At 44.7% G+C, this 19,106-nt stretch overlaps 2 protein-coding genes across 2 annotated transcripts in view; one reads left to right on the forward strand and one right to left on the reverse strand.

Moving 5' to 3' along the window:
- The window catches only part of sac3d1 (SAC3 domain containing 1), a 512,754-nt gene extending 496,636 nt beyond the window's left edge, over positions 1-16,118 (reverse strand). The window contains exon 1 of the mRNA XM_078556210.1: positions 15,989-16,118. The gene's annotated coding sequence lies outside the window, so the exon portion shown is untranslated. The remainder of the gene's footprint in view (positions 1-15,988) is intronic.
- Positions 503-18,369, forward strand: LOC144689070 (proteinase-activated receptor 3-like). The gene is made up of 2 exons (XM_078556217.1): positions 503-640; positions 17,089-18,369. The coding sequence occupies exons 1-2, from the start codon at positions 571-573 to the stop codon at positions 18,138-18,140; spliced, it is 1,122 nt and encodes a 373-aa protein (XP_078412343.1). The 5' UTR covers positions 503-570; the 3' UTR covers positions 18,141-18,369.
- The last annotated feature ends 737 nt before the right edge of the window (positions 18,370-19,106 follow it).

A 19,106-nucleotide genomic window follows, 5' to 3' on the forward strand; every position in this document is an offset into this window, starting at 1 on the left:
GAGGGGACAAATGCCCTCCTCCAGCTCCTATTTTTTATGTTCTTATGTAACCGTGTTTCCTAGATTGAAGCTTGTGGTCTGCTATAGATTCCCTCTTGGTAACCAGAGATTTGAAATCTCTCTTCTTGTAACCTGCTCAATTGTCTGAAGGCTGTTATCTCCACACATCTCTAACTCAAACAATCCTTTTCAATTTGGTATTGTTATGCCTAGTAGCATTCACAATAAACCCTATAAACTCTGTTATGCCAGTGAACCAGGATAACTTCATTTAAATGTAAACTGCTTGAAATTAGGCTAATTATCTAGTTCCACAGTGCCTTACAGCTTATAAAAAGATGTGAACTGTGTGGGTTGAGAGAAACTTTGGATGTCATTTGGTTCCCTCCTCTATAAATATCTGTCCCCATATTTTGCCATTACAGCAAACCTTTGACGAGTTGTGCTTGAACTCAGCTTCATTGCTGACGCGTCTGTGGTTTCCCAGATTTAGTTGCAATTTCACTGCCTGTCAGCACATCTTTGCTTATTCCAGTCTCTCAGCTCTGGTATTGAAGAAGGACACTGAGAATGAAATCGATGCAAACACTGCTATTGTTTGCCCTGATCAGTTGCTTTATAAACTGCTACACCGCTAAAGGTATGGAACATAATAGATTCTGATCTAACTTTCTTTTAAATGCAAGCAAAAAATTCAATCTTCACCCGTAAACTGTTTCCGTGCAGTATCTTAATTATTGAAATTGTCATCTCAACAGGTCAACATCAAAGTAAGCTATTCTAATTATTTGATCCAGAATATGCTATCTGAAGTATTTAATCTGGGGAATTTTGTGCAGTGTATTTCACGTGAATAATTGTGTATTTAATCAGGAGTATTCTATCGAGAATTCTATCTGGAATATTCAACTCAAAGTATTTTATTCTCTTATGACTAAGTATGAGTGCATTTGAAGTCACTTCATAAACACTTTATGTGAATAACGTGAACATGAATGACCTTAGAAAAAATAAATTAAGAACATTATTGATCCATGGAAAGTTTCAGCAACCTCCATTATCTGACAGATATGACCACACTTATCTTTACCAGAGTATAAATGTTAAAAACAGTTCAAATTAATTGTCTGTAAAGTTGCAGTCTGAACAATTTAGATTCATTGTGGTAAAGGTAGTTATGGAACTGAAACTTGTCCCTGGTCTAAGCTCCATGTCTGTCCTCACCTCAGCAATGAAGAGCTCCCAGCTGAGGAAGGAAATGCAGCCGAGCTCCCTCAGTTCTGCTGAGTAATGGTATGAGGAAGTCAAGTGAAGATAATCAGCTGCTATTGTGACCCTTTCCACAGAAAACCAGTCAGCTTGCACTTACTGGGCCAGGTTTTCATGTGTCGTATGACTTTTTAACACAGGAACAGCATGAGGCCGTTCAGCCCAAAAGTTTGTCCCAGTATTCAGTAAAATCATGGCTGATCTGTAACTTAACTCTATTCACCTGACTTGGCTCCATATCCCTTAATGCTGTTGTCTAGTAAAATTCCATCAATATTAGATCTAAAATGATTAATTGATCCCCAGCATTTGTGGCCTTTTGTGGGAGAGAGTTCCACATTTCTACAACATTTTATGTGAAAAAGTGTTTAGGAACATACAAGTTAGGAGCAGGAGGAGGCCACTTGGCCCTTCGAGCCAGCTCCACCATTTAAAAAGGTCATGGCTGATTTGATTGTAACCTCAACTCCACATTCCCACCTACACCCGATAGCCTTCCACCCCCTTGCTTATCAAGAATCTATCTACCTCTGCCTTAAACATATTCCCAGACTCTGCTTCCACTGCCTTTTGAGGAAGAGAGTTCCAAAGACTCACGACCCTCTGGGAGGAAATATTTCTCTTTGTCTCCATTTTAAATAAGCGACCCCTTAATTTTAAACAGTGACCCCTAGTTCTAGATTCTCCCACAAGAGGAAACATCCTCTCCACATCCACCCTGTCAAGACCCCTCAGGATCTTATATGTTTCAATCAAGTTGCCTCTTATTCTTCCTAACTCTGTCCTGAATGGCCGGCCTCTGATTTAAATTATGCTCCTGTGTCCCTTCCCCACCAGTGGGAAGGTTTTCCTGCCTTCCCCCTTAATTACTTCCAAAAAAATTCAATCAAATCACTGTTTAACCGTCTGAATGTCACAGTATACAAACCTAGTTTATGTAATCTCTCCTCATAATCTAATTCTTCAAACTCCAGTAAAATTCAGTTTCCCTGACTGGAGAGTCCAAAACAAGAGGTCACTGCCTCAGGTCAGCGCGACCATTTAGGACTGAGATAAGGAGAAATTTCTTGACTCAGTGGGTGGTGAATCTCTGGAATTCTCTATCCCAGAGGGCTGTGGATGCTCAATCATTGAATCTGGCCAAGACTGAGATTTGTAAGTTTTTGGATACTAAGGGAATAGCGGGATTTGGAAATAGTGTGGGATAGCAGAGTTAGAGTAGAAGATCAGCCATGAATAGTGGAGGAGGCTCAAAGGGCTCCTTTTCTTGTTCAGGTCTATATGTGCTGTACTCTTCCTAAGATCCTTTATGAGGCATTACACCCAAGACTGTACAGTCTCCGGATGTGGCCTAACCAGGGCTGTGTCTATCAGAAGCAAAAACTACTCTTTCCGCCCTCTTCCGTTTATATTGTAGGCCCTTAGATATAAAGGCTAACATTCCATTAGTCATTTTAGTTATTTTTTGAACCTATTTTTGTACTTAATATATTTTAATGATCTGTATACAGAGGTTCCTAAATCTCAGGAAACCTCCACTGCTTCTATCTTTACACTATTTAAATAATACTGGGATCAATCCCTTTTTTGGCTCCACATGGATGATCTCACACTTTCCTGTGTTGATTCTATGTGGCACAGTTTTACTCACTCATTTTATCAATGTTTCTTTGTAATTTTATACTCCTGTCTACGCTATTCACTATTCCACCAATCTTTGTGGAATTGGTAAAGCTGGTTATATGGCTCTCTATTGTGTTAGTTAAGTTATTAATCTGTATGGTGAATTGTTGAAGCTACATGTGGGATATCAGTTCCTTTATTTCAAGTATGTATATATGGTAACACAAACAGCATGAGGTCATTATCATGATTTACAAAAAAAGCCTCTCACAATGAACATTAAGAACCAAACATGAAACACTGTGAACACTAACAGACATATCATGATAATGTCACTAGAGCAATAATCCAGAAGCCTGGACTAAGGCTGTGGAGTCTGAGTTCAAATCCCGACACAGCAGCTGGAGGAACTTAAATTAATTAAATCTGGAATTAAAAGCTAGTCTCGGTAATGGTAACCATGACAATTATAATCGATTGTTGTAAAAACCCATCTGGTTCACTAATGCCCTTAGGAAGGAAATCTGCCATCCATAGCTGGTCTGGCCTACATGTGACTCCAGACCCACATCATGACAGCACTGTACTTTACTCTTAACTGCCCTCCAAAATGGCCTAGCGAGCCACTCAGTTGTATCAAACTGCTACAGAAAGTTAAGTAAGAATAAAACTGGATGGGCCAGCAGCATCAATCTAGTGCCAGAAACACTAAGGCAAACTCAAATGGACCCTGCAACGTCCTCCTCACTAACATCTGGGGGTTAGTGCCAAAATTGGGAGAGCTGTCTCGCAAACTAGTCTCACAAACAAGCAACAGCCTCACATAGTCATACACACGGAATCATACCTTATAGAACACGTCCCAGACACCACCATCACCATCCCTGGTGGACAGGACATGCCACAACAGAACTGTCGACACAATGGTGTACAGTCAGGAGAGAGAGAGTTGCCCTGGGAGTCCTGAACGTCAACTCCAGACCCTATGAAGTCTCATGGCATCAGATCAAACACAGGCAAGGAAACCTCTGTTGATTACCACGTACCATTCCCCCCTCAGCTGTTGAATCAGTGCTCCTCCATGTTGAACACCACTTGGAGGAAGCACTGAGAGTGGCAAGGGAACAGAATGTACTCTGCGTGGGGGACTTCAATGTCCATCACCAAGTAGCACCAGCACTGAGCATCACTCAGTAGCACCACTACTGACTAAGCTGGCTGAGTCCTAAATGACATAGCTGCTAGACTGGGTCTGCGGTAGGTGGTGAGGGAACAAATAAGAGGGGAAAACCTACTTGACCTCATCTTTACCAATCTACCTGTCATAGGTGCATCTGTCCATGACAGTATTGGTAGGAATGACAACTGCACAGTGCTTGTGGAAGCCCCATCTTCACAATGAGGATACTCTCCATCATGTTGTGTGGCACTGCCACTGTGCTAAATGGGATAGATTTCAAACAGATACAACAGCTCAAGACTCAGCATCCATGAGGGCCATTAGCAGCAGCAGAATTGTATATAACCACACTCTGTAACCTCATGACCCAACATATCCCTCACTCTACCTTTACCATAAAGCTGGGGGATCAACCTTAGTTCAATGAAGAGTGCAGGAGGGCATGCCAGGAGCAGCACCAGGCACACCTAAAAATGAGGTGTCAACCTGGTGAAGCTATAACACAGGGCTACTTGTGTGCCAAACAGCATAAGCAGCAAGTAGACAGAGCTAAGCGATCCCATAACAAATGGATCAGATCTAAGATCTGCAATCCTGCCACGTCCAATCGTAAATGATGGTGGACAATTAAACAACTCACTGGAGGAGGAGGTTCCACAAATACCCCCAATCACAAACACTTGTCTTTATTTTAAGGTAAAGTTTGGAGCATTGAGATTAGCAAGGGCGGCAGAAGGCAGTTCACAGTCAATCAGTAGTGGTGCGAGCGAGTCACTTTTGGTGGTGGATATTGAGGTCCCCCACCCAGAGTACATTCTGTGTCTTTGCCACCCTCAGTGCTTCCTCTAACTGGTGTCCAACATGGAGGAGCACTGATTCATCAGCTAAGGGAGGGCTGGGGGTGTGATACGTGGTAATCAGCAGGAGGTTTCTTTGCCCATGTTTGACCTGATGCCATGAGACTTCATGGGGTCTGGAGTTGATGTTGAGGATTCCCAGGGCAACTGTACTGTATACCACTGCCGCCACCTCTGCTGGGTCTGTCCTGCCGGTGTAAAAGGACATAGGATGGTGATGGCAGTGTCCGGGTCATTATCTGTAAGGTGTGATTCCATGAGGATGACTATATCAGGCTGTTGGTTGACGAGTCTGTGAGACAGCTCTCCCAATTTTGGCACAAACCCCCAGATGTTAGTAAGGAAGACTTTGCAGGGTCGACAGGGCTGGGTGTGCTGTTGTCATTTCCGGTGCCTAGGTCGATGCCAGGTAGTCTGTCTGGTTTTATTACTTATTGACTTTTCTGTAGCAGTTTGATACAACTGAATGGCTTGCTAAACCATTTGAGAGTCAACCACATTGCTGTGGGTTTGGAGTCACGTAGGCCAGGCCAAGTAAGGAAAGCGGATTTCCTTCTGTCACGACTCACTGGGGATAGTGTGCTGTAATATCAAGCCCCACTGCTCCCCGAGCCACGACAAATGTGAAAAATTTGACCAAACCACCAGATTGCCCCAATTCTAACTAAGTGTTTAATTTAAGTTAACAGAATGCGAGCACCAGGTTTGTAAACTTAACAAGTAAATAACAGTTTATTGAACGAATTGTCTTTAACTAGTGGCAAAAGAAAGAAACATGAACTGCTAACTTTTAACTCAATAACTTAAACTCTACCCCTTTTTAAAGCCCTATACACAAACACACACACACACAAGACACACAAAACATGGATTTTAAGGGTGAGATAAAACAGTTCAATAACACCAATCCGGAGTACAGGATTAGATGGGTTGATTTTGATTGATGTCCAACAAATTCCTTGCAGTTTGTTGTTGATGACATGAGATAGTCTTCCAGCACTTTCAGTCTGTGGTTCACTGATTGAAAAACTTTCTTTTCAACGTCTCTAGTGGTGATTTTTTTCTCCCTTTTCCTCTTGACAGGGATTTTCAGAGAAAGCAGGTTACAGAGATGTGAGGGATAGCCAGCTGGCTATTATGGCAGAATTGCTGGAATCTTACAAAGATAGAAGAGAGAGGTTCCAGGTCCTCCCTCTTTGATGACTAGGAGCTGTTCTGCCTGCACTGTTACCAAACAAAACCCTGGTCACCTGGTCAGGAGCCAATTAAAAGGCAGTTCCCCCTAGTCCAGAACTCCTTACCGGTACCATCCTGTTCTCTTATGGCACACTCTGTTCCAGGATAGCAACATTGTAGATATTACTCAACCAGTTCCAGCGAACATGTCTTTCAACTGCAGCCATGGTAGTTTTTTAAAGCCACAGTCTAATTTTATAGCAACAGTCCAAGAAAATAAAAAGATATGTTCATTACAACAGTCCAACAGAAATAAAAATATATGTTCCTTACATACATTAGGAACATAGGACTTAGGAGCAGTAGGCCATTTGGCCCTTTGAGTCTGCTCCACCATTCAATAAGATCATGGCTGATCTGATTGTGGTCTCAGCTCCACTTTACCAGCTGCCACCATAACCCTTGACTCCCTTGTCTATCAAAAATCTGTCTAACTCAGCCTTGAATAAATTCAATGACCCAGCTACCACTGCTTTCTGGGGAGGAGAATTCCAAAGGTAACCCCCTGAGAGAAAATAAATTTCTCCTCATCTTTGTCTTGAATGGTAGAACTCTTATTGTTAAAATATGTCCCCTGGTTCTCACCTCTCCCATAAGTGGAAACATCCTCCCGGTATCTACCCTATCAAATCCCCTCAGGATCTTATGTGTTCCAATAAGATCACCTCTCATTCTTCTAAACTCCAATGGGTATAGGGCCAACCTGTTCAACATTTCTTCATAGGATAAGCCCCTCATCCCAGGAATAAGTTGAGTGCATGTTATCTGTGCTGCTTCTAATGCAATTATATCTTTTATCAAATAAGGACATCAAAACTGTACACTGTACTCCAGATGTGGTCTTACCAATGCCCTGTACAGCTGCAGTAAAACTTCCCTACTTTTATATTCCACTCCCCTTGCAATAAATGCCAACATTTTATTTGCCTTCCTAATCACTTGCTGTAACTGAATACTAACGGTTTGTGATTCATGTATCAGGACACCCAGATCCCTCTGTACCACCGAGTTCTGCAATCTCTCCCCATTTAAATAGTATAGTGCTTTTCTATTCTTCCTGCCAAAGTGGACAAGTTCACATTTTCCCACATTATACTCCATCTGCCAATGTTTTTTTCCACTCACTTAACCTGTCTATATCTCTTTGCAAATTCTCTACCTCCTCTTGACAACTTACTTTCCTACCTATCTTGATGTCAACAGCAAATTTAACTAGCATACATTCGCCCCTTTATCTGAATTATTGATGTAGGTTGTAAATATTTAAGGCCCCAGCACTGATCCCTGTGACACTTCACTAGTCACAGATTGCCAACCTGAAAAAGATCCATTTACCTCTACTCTCTGCTTGCTATTAGCTAACCAATCCTTTATCCATGCTAATATGTTACCCCGTACACCGTGTAATCGTATCTCATGTAGTAACCTTTGGTGTGGCACCTTACCTTCTGGAAATCCAAGTACCACCACATCTACAGGTTCCCCTTTCTCCACTTTGAATGTTACTTAGCCAAAAATTCTAACAGATTAGTTAAACACAATTTCCCTTTCAGAAAGCAATGTTGGCTCTATCTGATCAAATTATGATTTTCTAAGTATCCTGCTATAATATCCTTAATAATGGATTCTAGCAACTTCCCTATGACAGACGTTACCCTAACTGGCTTATAGTTTCCTGCTTTCTGTCTCCCAACTTTTTTTGAATAAAGATGTTACATTTGCTATTTTCCAATCCGCTGGGGCCTTTCCAAGGATGGAATCTAGGGGTGGAATGTTCCATTTTTGAACCTAAGCGCTGTGGCGGGCAGGTTCCGAGGCACCCCTCCTACTGGGCGGCTTGGTGGGAAATCACACCCGACTTTGGGCTTGGAAGCTCATTAATTATGCATAGGTGAGTTTCTCTCTGACTCACACAGCAGGTCGGGAACTGACTCACCCGCCCTTCCATCATCGAATAGGGTCGAAGGTTGGGGCGCAATATTTCACGCTTACTCTCTCCGGCCCAGCTTTCAGAGGAATGTGTTTCAAAATGACTTCGGCAAGTGTTACAACGGGTCCCTGGGTGAGGTCCCCCTGGTTTGTTAAATTGCCAGATGAGATCCCCAATTTGTTATGATCCTGGACAAGGTGCCCCAAATTATGCTCCCGGGTGAGGAGGGATGAACTGGCTCCCCTTCTTTATTCAACCCCCTCAATTTGTCACAACATGTTTAATTTAAAAAGGATCCCTTTCCTCATGGATATCTTTTCCCAGTCCAAATGTATTTACATTTTAAAAGGAGCTAATTTAACCAGGCCTTCTTGAGTTAAAGAAAGAGAGAGTTTGTTAGTTACTAAACGCGAGAAAAAAAATGCAATGCACATACACAAGGTTAGAAATGAGAAATTGAGTCCAAAAATAAAAGTTATAAAGATATACAAATCAGTCTTTTGGCTTGTCCATGAGGAATAGATGGTGAAATGTTGCAGCCGTTAAGTCGGGAGATTTTCTTGACAATATTTGACCTGATGCCATGAGACTTGATTCTGGTAGCGCTGACTTTGGCATTTGAGCAGCTGGTTTGGAGATTCTTGATTCTGCAGGCTAGCTGAAAGGAGCTGTCCTATTTCCTTTTCGACTGTGGCTTTACTGACTTGTGACTTGCTTCCAGCAGTCAGGGAGAAGAGTTTTTTTACCTGCAAGCGCAGGGATGCCCAGTTGGTGTTCTTCAGCTGTGACCTTCACAGCACACACACCAGAACAGAACACCAAACTAGCACACAGAACTAGGGTTGTAGTTGGCTTTTTTAAACCCTTTCCTTGTGTATTCCTGGAAGGGAAAAAGCAAACATGTCTTTCGCTCAGATCTGTTTTCTTTTACCTCAGTTCATGTTCACAGTCTGGGCTATAACTCACAGGAGGTGGTTTCGGCTGAGATGGTAATCATTTTTCCATTATCTCCGCAACCACAGGAGATTACAGTTCAGTTTGCATTGTATCTTTTCCTTAGAAGTGCCTCTGTCTGAAGGGGGCCGTGTTACACCTTTTAGGTGCGACATTCTGTTCTCTCTGAACTAGTTGGTCAAGTAACCCACATAGGAATTTTCCAGCAAGTGGTTATCTTACAGTCTCAGCCAGCTTTTGCTTATATGTCCTTTTTAAAAAAAAACTCATGTTTTACTTAAAAGTTCAAAATGTCCATAAGTAATCTGGGGGTTTGACCCATTGGTTATGACACAAATAACAGAACTGCTCCGAGATTCTGCAATGACTCGCTGGAGGTGCTCATCAATGACGTGTTGCAATACCGGGATATCCTCTACCCCAGGGATGGCTCAAGGAAGCCCAGCAATCTCACCTTGTCTGCCTGGGAGACCATTGCAAGGGAATTCACTGCCTCGGGCAACTGCCCTAGAAACACCATCCATTGTAGGGAGAGGATGAATGATTTCAGCCGCAGCGCCAGGGTGAGTCAACCATCTCCTCACTCCAATCTCACTCTCATTAAGGCATCATGCTCTCAAAGGGTTACACTGCTACGGGATCTCACACAACATTAGTGGGGGCGCATCACCACTGATTGTCTCATAGGCACTTTAGCATCACTTGCATCTCAGCTATCATGTTGCATAAACTCAGCCCTGCCTGAGGGGGGCTCAGCACACACAGCAGCCTCTCCTCCATCTCTTCTCATCACATTCCATCCGCTTGTCTACTTCCAGGCCAAGCTTGTGCACAGCATGAGGGAGAGGTCCCGGACCGGAGGAGGGAGGGCCAACATTATGGAACTCATGAAATTTGAGGAGGATGCGGCAAAGACAAAGATCACTCCTGTGGGGAAGACGAGATCGGCCTCTCCCAGTAAGCCAGTACGGATGAGCCCTCCATGACTTCATCACATCCTGGCAATCTCAGTGAGTGACATGCAATCTTGTATTCAGTCTGTTCATAAACTAAGTCTATCCGCTCCCTCTTACAGGTGCCAGTAGGTCTAAACACACCTCCAGAACTGACATAAGCCCCAGGCCATCTCAGACAAGGAAGCCAAGGATCCATTCGAGGAAGACCCGTCACTGCATTCACCTGCACACTCCACCAGCTCAGAGATACACCTTGGTGGGTCTTAGTTGTAGAGTAGGCTCGGGGTCACATTTTGGAGAACACCTCATTGACATGCCACCACTGCAGTCGGAGGCAGTGACTGCCCAAGTCTCTAGCACTCGGAGGACTGCTGGAGATCAGGCACCCTCTGAATCCGAGTCTGGTGATGAGACTCTGGAAACAACCATGTCAAACATGCTGGAGATGCAACGACAGGCAATGGAAAATCAGGTATGGTTGCGAGAGGCAATCAACAGACTAGAGCGAAGGGTGGAGGAGTTTGTCCGTGTTGTCTAATGTCATGGCTCTGACCTGCGAGTGCCTCAAGATCTCCAGGGGAAGGGTGGTGAACGCCTTGGAGACCTTAGTCCAGCAGATCCTGCCAGATTTGTGCTCTGACCTGCACTCCATCGCTATAAATATTGGTGGGATCCTTCAGTGGCGAGGTGAGAGGGGGTTGGGGCATGTTGACCTCCCTCCAGGTGCCACTTCTCCTCAGAGAGTCAGACAGGAGCTCTCGGGAACCCCAGTGAGGAAGCCCAGCAGCCTGGAGCTCTGGGGCCATTCACCCAGGTGAGTCTGAGAGTCTAGGCAATCCTAATTCCCTCTGCCTGTGACACCCTCATCTCCAGCTGTATAGGCCAAGGAGGGTTCACCTGCCCCACTGCAGGACAACCAAAGCAGGCCAGGGCCCTCCAGCTCCTGACCCTCTAGAGGATGCTCGCTAAAGTCATCCAGACAACTGGACCTAGCAGGCAGCAGGCTGCCTCCACCTCTGCTGTGGATATCAGGTAATGCACCTTGACATAACGGTAGGGATAGAAAAATTAAGAAGCTTTGAAATCACTTCTGGGTCATGGGTGTTCAATCATTGTAAATATCATGCACCTTTGTAAATACATTTGCTGTTCATGACAATGGTGTATTCATCTGAAAGCGTTGTCCATATGCATCTATGTGTCCTCATGCTCCCACTCTGATTGCCTTCTTTTATGAGCCTCACATTATTGTGATATGTAGATGACTCGTGATAGTTATTCTGTGTCAGGGAGATGTGTGAAACTCTTTACTGAAGGGTCTGCAAAATGCATTAGCAACCATATTCCTTACCAGACAGCATGACGTTTGCCATCCTCACTAGTCTTGGAGGAATAGCTGTAATTGTCTCTCCAATGAAAAGGCTGCTTTCACTGTTCATCCCAAAGCACAAGCCCTGCAACCACGATGATCTTCCCAACCATGTGCGCATCTCAATGTTCGTAAAAGCTTCCCACGAAGATGGCCACCACTCCATCATGGCTTTTGACACAGCATCTGCGCTGTTGTGGTGACTATCACTTCCCAGAACGCACCAATGGAGGGTTCACCGCTGAGCTTTCAAATGAACAGAGCCGAGTGAATCATGAGGGTTGAAGGTGCAAGGCCGAATGCTGAGATTGCTCTCGGTGACACTGGTTGTAAAGGCCTTTCAGTCAATAACGGACGGAAGGAATGTGGCCATGACCTGTATCTTAATCATCCTGGGATTGTGTGGCTATCAGTGTGGCACGGGCACGTCTTCCACATCATGCTTCTTCAATGGCATCCTCACATGGAAGCTGTCATCTCCCAGTTCAGGTCCCTGCTCTTCATTGTCCGAGGAGCTCTCAGCCTCCTCCATGTCTCCCTCTGGCAAAGGATCCCCCATTTGAAGCACTAGGTTGTGAAGGGTGCAACAGACCACGATGATGCGGGACATCCTCTGTAGAGCGTCATGCAGTGCCCCACCTGAGCAGTCCAAACATCTTCAGAATGTCAATGGTCTGCTCGATGGTGGATCGTGTTGCCTTATGCGCCACGTTGTATCTCTCCGAGTGACCCAGGGAATGATGCACATGTGTCATAAGACATCATTTGAGTGGATACCTCTTATTCCCAGCAGGCAGCCCTGTAATCGCTGAGGCCCTTCGACTATGTGAGGCACCTTGGAGTGACTCAGGATGTATGAGTCATGGGAACTCCCAGGGTACCTGGCACAAACGTGCATGATGTGCTTCTGATGATCGCACACCAACTAAACGTTCAGGGAGTGGAGGCCTTTCCTGTTAATGAATATCAGGGGCTGCTGCCCCGGAGCTCTCAATGCCACATGTGTGCAATCGATTGCACGCTGTACTCTAGGGAAGCCTGAGATAGCTGCAAACCCCAGAAATCCAGCAGCCTGTCCAGCTTCATCGAGTGTGAACTTCACATAATGATGAGCCTTATGGTAGAGGACTGTCACCTCCTTGATACATTTATGTGCTGAGGACTGTGAGATGCAGCAAAGGGGACCTGTGGATCCCTGGGATGGTCCGCAAAATAATGATGTGCGGCGGTGAGCTTGTGGGGCACTGGCAGGGGATGCCCTCTGAGTCCATGGGGCATTAGATTCTCCTGCAGAATGTGGCAGGTTGGTCCAGCAGCTCTCTTGACAAGCGCAGATGGGCGTGGCATTATCTGGTGCTCATCTCCAGATAGGAAAGTCTTCTTCAGTGGACCCTTGACCCTCGGTAGTGCGAGTCGCCTCTGTGGGATGGGTCTAAGCTGCTCATCATCTTGCTGCCATTGTTTCCCCTCCCCTTTCCTTTCCAACCCCACCCTTGCCCATTATCCTCAATGTCTCTCTCCTCCTTCCCATCCCCTACCGCCCCCACCCCCCTGGTCGCTGTGCTGGTCTCTGTCTGGGTTCTTGCCCTGCCTGAGTCAACCAGATAACACCCTCCCAGACAATGGAGGAAGCCAGTGAGGTGAGCAAGCCTATACCCCCAGCAGTGGTGGTGTCTCACTGGCTTTAGTGAGAACCCGGAGTGGGGCTGCTGCAGCTCGGCTTTGAGTGTTGCATTCACCTCGAAGTCAGGAGCAGAATGAGGGCTGACAGCTGCTTGTCACTTATTTCCGAACATGTTTCAGATTGGTCTAATTTCCCACTGACGTGGCGTAGATTGGGAGAGGTTATGGTGATTCCGCGAGTAGCGTTTTTTATGGGCATTCATGAGACAGTAATGCATGCAAGTGGGGTTCCCATTGATCAGACAGAAACCCAACCCACTCTCCACCCTCCATGAAAGTGGTGAGGGCAAGGGCGGAATTTTCCAGCCCCATCCATGAAACTCGCTGCAGCCTGGAGGGGAATACTCTGCCCTAAGAAATTTTGGAAGATTATAACCAATACACCTGCTTTCTCTGCAGCCACTTCTTTTAAGACCTGAGCCAGGCTCTCTGGTCTTGGGAACTTGTCAGACTTTGAGTCCAATAGTTTTTTTAATCCCCTTTCTCTGGTGATTGTGATTGTTTCAAGTTTTCCCTCCTGTTCACCTCTTGATTTTCACATATCTTTGGGGAGTTTTCTAAAGTGAAGACACACGCAAAATAGCCATTCAATGCCTCCACCATTTCTTTGTTTTCCAATTTAATTCCCCAGACTCTCTCTCTAACAGTAACTTTAGGTACTCTTTCCCTATTTCAATACTTGTAGAAATTCTTTCTATCTGTTTTTATATTTGTGGCTAGCTTTCTCTCACACTCTGCTTTCTGCCTCTTTAATGTCTTTTCAGTCATTCCTTGTTGGTTCTTAAAATCTGTCCAATCCTCTGACCTACCACTAATCCTTGCAGATTTGTTTCTTTCAATTTAATTTTATCCTTAACATCCTTATTTAGTCACAGATGATGCATCCTTCTCAAAAAGCCTTTCTTTCTCACTGGGATACATTTTTCTGGGAGTTGTAAAGCATTTCCTTAAAAGTCTGCCACTGTAACTCCACTGTGCTACCTTTTAACCTCGTTTTCCCAGTTCGCCTTAGCCAGCTCTGTCTTCATACTCTTATTAGTTGCCTTTATTTAGGTTTAAAACACTCGTCATGGACTCACACTCTCCATTTCAAACTGAACCTGAAATTTTATCATGTTGTGATTGCTGTCACCTACAGGCTCCTTTACCATGAGGTTATTGATTAATCTCGTCTCATTGCTCATTGCCAGGTCTAGAATAGCCTACTCCCTGGTTGGCTCTAGACCGTACTGCTCTAAAAAATTGCCCTGAATACACTCTAAGAACTCATTTTCCAGGCCATCTTCACCAATCTGATTCTCCCAATCTACATGTGGATTAAAGTCACCCATGATTATTGTGGTACCTTTCTTACACACACCATTTATTTCTTCCTATATGCTCTGTCCTACAGTCTAACTACTGCTAGGGGACCTATAAGTACTCCCACAAAAGACCTCTTACTTTTACTATTTCTTATCTCTACCCAAACTAATTCTACATCTTGCTCTTTCAAGCTAAGGTCTTCTCTCAGCACTGAACTAATGCCATCCTTAATTAACAGAGCTACTCCACCACCTATACCTGGCTTTCTGTCACTCTGATATTCAGGTCCCTGCCTCGGTCACCTTTCAGCCATGTCTCTGTAATGCCTATCAGGTCATACATATTTATCTCTATCTGTGTTAGCAACTCATCCCTTTTGTTACAAATGCTTCATGCATTCAGATACAGGCTGCACTCCAATTTTTTTTTCCATTTTCAGCTTCATCTGCGGGATCACATGACTATTTAGTTTAAAGCCCTTTTTACTGCCCTAGTTATAAGACTCACCAGAACACTACTCTCAGCACGGTTCAGGCAAACTCCATCCCCCTAGTATAGCTCCCACTTTCCCCAGTACTGGTGCCAATGCCCCATGAATTGAAACCCATTTCTCCCATACCAGTCTTTGATTCATCTCTCTAGTCTCACTTACCCTACACCAATTTTCTCGTGGCTCAGGTAATAATTCAAAGATTGTTATCCTTGTGGTTCTGCTTTTTAATTTAGCCCCTAGCTGCTCATACTCCCTATACAAAACTGCTTTCCTAGATGTATCTATGTTGTTGGTAGCTACATGGACCATGGCCACTGGATCCCTCCCTCCCACTGCAAGTTCCTCTTCAGCTGTGAGATGTCCTTAACCCTGACACCCGGCAGGCAACACAGCCTTTGAAACTCGGTCGTGGCTGCAAAGAACGGTATCTGCCCCACTAACCATACTGTCTCCAGTCACTACTGTATTCCTCTTCGCTCCACCCCTCTTGAATGGCATCCTTCACCATGGAGCCATGGCCAGTCCGCTCATCCACCTTGCAGTCCTTCTCCTCAACCACACAGGCATCAAACACCTCGTACCTGTTGAACAAAGTCAGAGGCAGAGCCTCCTCCATCACTAAATACTGGCTCCCCGCACCTGCCTAACTTGCAGTCACATCCTCCTGTCCCTGACCACTGACCAACTCTTAAGGCTCTGCCTAACCTAAGGGAAGTGACTGCCTCCTGGAGCAAAGTTTCCAGGTAACTCTCCACCTCCCTGATGCCCCGCAATGTCCACAACTCAGACTCCAGCTCAGAAACTCGGAGCTGAAGTTGCCCAAGCTCCAGACACTGCAGGTATGGTTGTCTGGGATTGCAATGCATTCCACAGATTCCCATATGCTGTGGTCACGGCACACCACCAGCCCTGCCATCTCTGTCCAACCTTATTTATTTAATTAGTCAATTAGTTAATTATTTACACAGATAAAGGGATAGAAAGTTGCACTCACCTGGCTTGAAAACTCACCAACCACTGGAGGCTAAAGCCCCTTTCTATGAACCAAATGGATTTTTACAACAATCAACAGTGGTGTCACGGTCAACATTACTGACACTAGCTTTTAATTCCAGGTTTTTAAATTCTTTTACAGGATGTGGGCTTCCCTGGCTAGGTCACGGTTTATTGCTCATCCCTAGTTGCCCTTGAGAAGGTGGTGGTGAGCTGCCTTCTTGAATCGCTGCAGTCAGTGTGGTGTAGGTACATCCACAGTGCTGTTAGGGAGGGAGTTCCAGGATTTTGATCCAGCGACAGTGAAAGAACAGCGATATATTTCCAAGTCAGGATGGTGAGTGGCTTGGAGGGGAACTTCCAGATGGTGGTGTTCCCATCTATCTGCTGCCCTTGTCCTTCTAGATGGTAGTGGTTGTGGGTTTGGAAGGTGCTGTCAAAGGAGCTTTGGTGAATTCCTGCAGTGCATCTTGTAGATAGTACACGCTGCTGCTACTGCGTGTCAGTGGTAGAGGGAGTGTATGTTTGTGAATGTGGTGCCAGTAAAGCAGGCTGCATTGCACTGGACGGTGTCAAGCTTCTTGAGTGTTGTGGGAGCTGCACTCAGCCAGGCAAGTGGGGAGTATTCCATCACACTCCTGACTTGCGCCTTGTAGTGGTGAGTTACCGCAGGATTCCTAGCCTCTGACCTGCTCTTGTAGCCACGGTATTTATATGGCTAGTCCAGTTCAGTTTCTGGTCAGTGGTAACCCCCAAGATGTTGATAGTGGGGGATTCAGTGATGGTAAATTAATTGAACTGAAATTCCACCAGCTGCTGTGGGGGATTTGAACTCATGTCCCCAGAACATTAGTCTGGGTCTCTGGATTAAGTGACATTATCACCTCATCACCACCTCCCCTTCAAATCAGGAACGTGTGCAACTTGGAAGATAACTAGCATCTGCTGCCCTTGTCCTTCTAGACGGTAGTGTTCGTGGGTTTGGAAGGTGCTGTCTAAGGAGGCTTGGTGAGTTCCTGCAGTGCATCTTGTAGATTGTACACACTGCTGCTACTGTGCATCGGTGGTAGAGGGAGTGAATGTTCAAACCAGTAGATGCAATTTATCTAAACTTATCATTTTAAACATTTCTATCATATGCCTTTGCTATAAAACCAAAGTATAGACCCAGGCACCGGCAATCTTTTCTCATGTGATCTAAAATCATTCTTTATAACATGTTCTCTTGCTCAAATCACAGAATGTGTACAGAAGAAACATATGAATTACAACCGAAGATTCCCCATCATCCAGGTAACAGACCTGACTACAAACAAATCTATCAACATCTTCAATGATTCCTCATTGCAGCATCTGAGCAGTCCCATGAGCACGGTCCTGCTCCCCTGCTTGTACCTCGTAGTGTTGATCATTGGCCTACCAGCCAACGGCCTGGCGCTCTACATCCTCATCACAAGAATCAAGAAGTTGCCAGCCACAATCTTCCTGATGAATCTTGCGTTGGCTGACCTTCTCCTGACCCTCGCCCTGCCTTTCAGAGTCTCCTACCACCTGCTGGGGAACGACTGGATATTTGGAGAGTTGTTCTGCAGAGTTTGCAGTGCTCTATTCTATGGGAATGTGTACAGCTCCAACCTGTTCCTGACCTGTGTTAGTGCTGATCGATACCTGGCTGTAGTGCATCCCTTCCTCGCAAAGGAGATCCGGAAGAAAGGGTTCACATACTGCATCTGCGGAGCTGTCTGGCTGTTGGTTCTTCTCTCCATGCTGCCAATTTATATCACTAAGCAGTCGTACGAGATTTCCACTCTCAACATTACCACCTGCAATGACGCACTCTTAAAAGAGACACTGCATGATGGCCTCTCCTATTACTTTGTTTGTCTGGTGGTATTTGGCTTTGTGATTCCTTGTTTAATCACTATCTTCTGTTATGTGTCCGTCATTTCCACATTGATTTTAAACAACAGGCAATATGTTCATGCAATTAAGGTCACACTGTTAGTTCTGCTAGTGTTCCTGGTGTGTCTGACCCCTTTTAATGTGATCTTGTTAATTCAATCCTACACACGCAGCAGTGACATTTATGCTTACTCCATGTTCTGCCTGGCGCTTAGCACCTTCAATAACTGCATCGACCCATTCATCTACTATTACATCTCTGAGGAATTCAGGGACAAAGTGACAAGTACAATTTGTGCCCCTAAAAACGAAATGAGTTCTGGCAAATCAGCCCAGACTCTCATTCAGAGCAGCAGTGCTTCACAGCCAAGCCCTCCCCACTCGGTGTAGTTTCTGGTTCTGTTCTAGGTTCACTCGGGAAAACTTGCTTTGGGACTCTCCAATTTGGTGGGACTCGAGCAGCAAGGTCTTCCCAGAACACTGCATGTAGGACTTACCCAAACCTTTGTAACAGGTATTGAGGGTTACTATGAGACCTACACATTTACCAGATTGAAAAACTTTTTACCTACCCATTCAGTGTACAGCATGTCAGTTAAACATGTCATTCAAGATAATTCAAGTACTTTAAATGCAACAAATCCCAGAGTAATTTGTTGCTGCAGTTCACCAAGACAACCACAGGATCTTACAGTACAGAAGATGGCAGAAGAGTGGGGTGATGCTCTGGGGAAAGGTTCAAATCCCGCCACAGCAACAGATGGAATTTAAATTTAATTAATAAATCTGAAATTAAAAACTAGTCTCAGTAATGGTGACCATGAAACCATCAATTGTGGTAAAAAAACCCACCTGATTCAATGATGTCCATTAGGGAAAGAAATCTGCCATCCTTACCTGGTCTGGCCTAAATTTAACTCCAGATCCACAGCAATGTAACTGACTCTTAACCATCCTGTGAAATGTTCAGTTCAAGGGCAATTAGGAGATGGGCAATAAATGCTGGTCTTGCCAGCGACGCCCAAAACCCTTGAAAGAATAAATTTAAAAAGAGATGATTTAATCCTTCTGCAAGTTATTAAATCAGCTTCCACTGCCCTTTCAGGCAGCACATATCAAATCACAATTCACTATATAAAAAATTTCTCATCTGCCCCTTTGGTTGTTGATGCTCCTGCCATTGAATACAGTTAAAATATATAAAGACCGTATCACATCATTTACTTACAGACCTGCTGTATGTAGACCAAATATACAGTATCTTTCCTCCTGAAACTTTTGATTCAAAAGAAACTTTTTTAAAAAATTGTATTAAGTAGGATACCCAACACCACCTCCACGTTTGAGCGGTATCAC

Source organism: Cetorhinus maximus, chromosome 13, assembly GCF_964194155.1.
Source record: "Cetorhinus maximus chromosome 13, sCetMax3.hap1.1, whole genome shotgun sequence".
NCBI classification, from domain to species: Eukaryota; Metazoa; Chordata; class Chondrichthyes; order Lamniformes; family Cetorhinidae; genus Cetorhinus; species Cetorhinus maximus.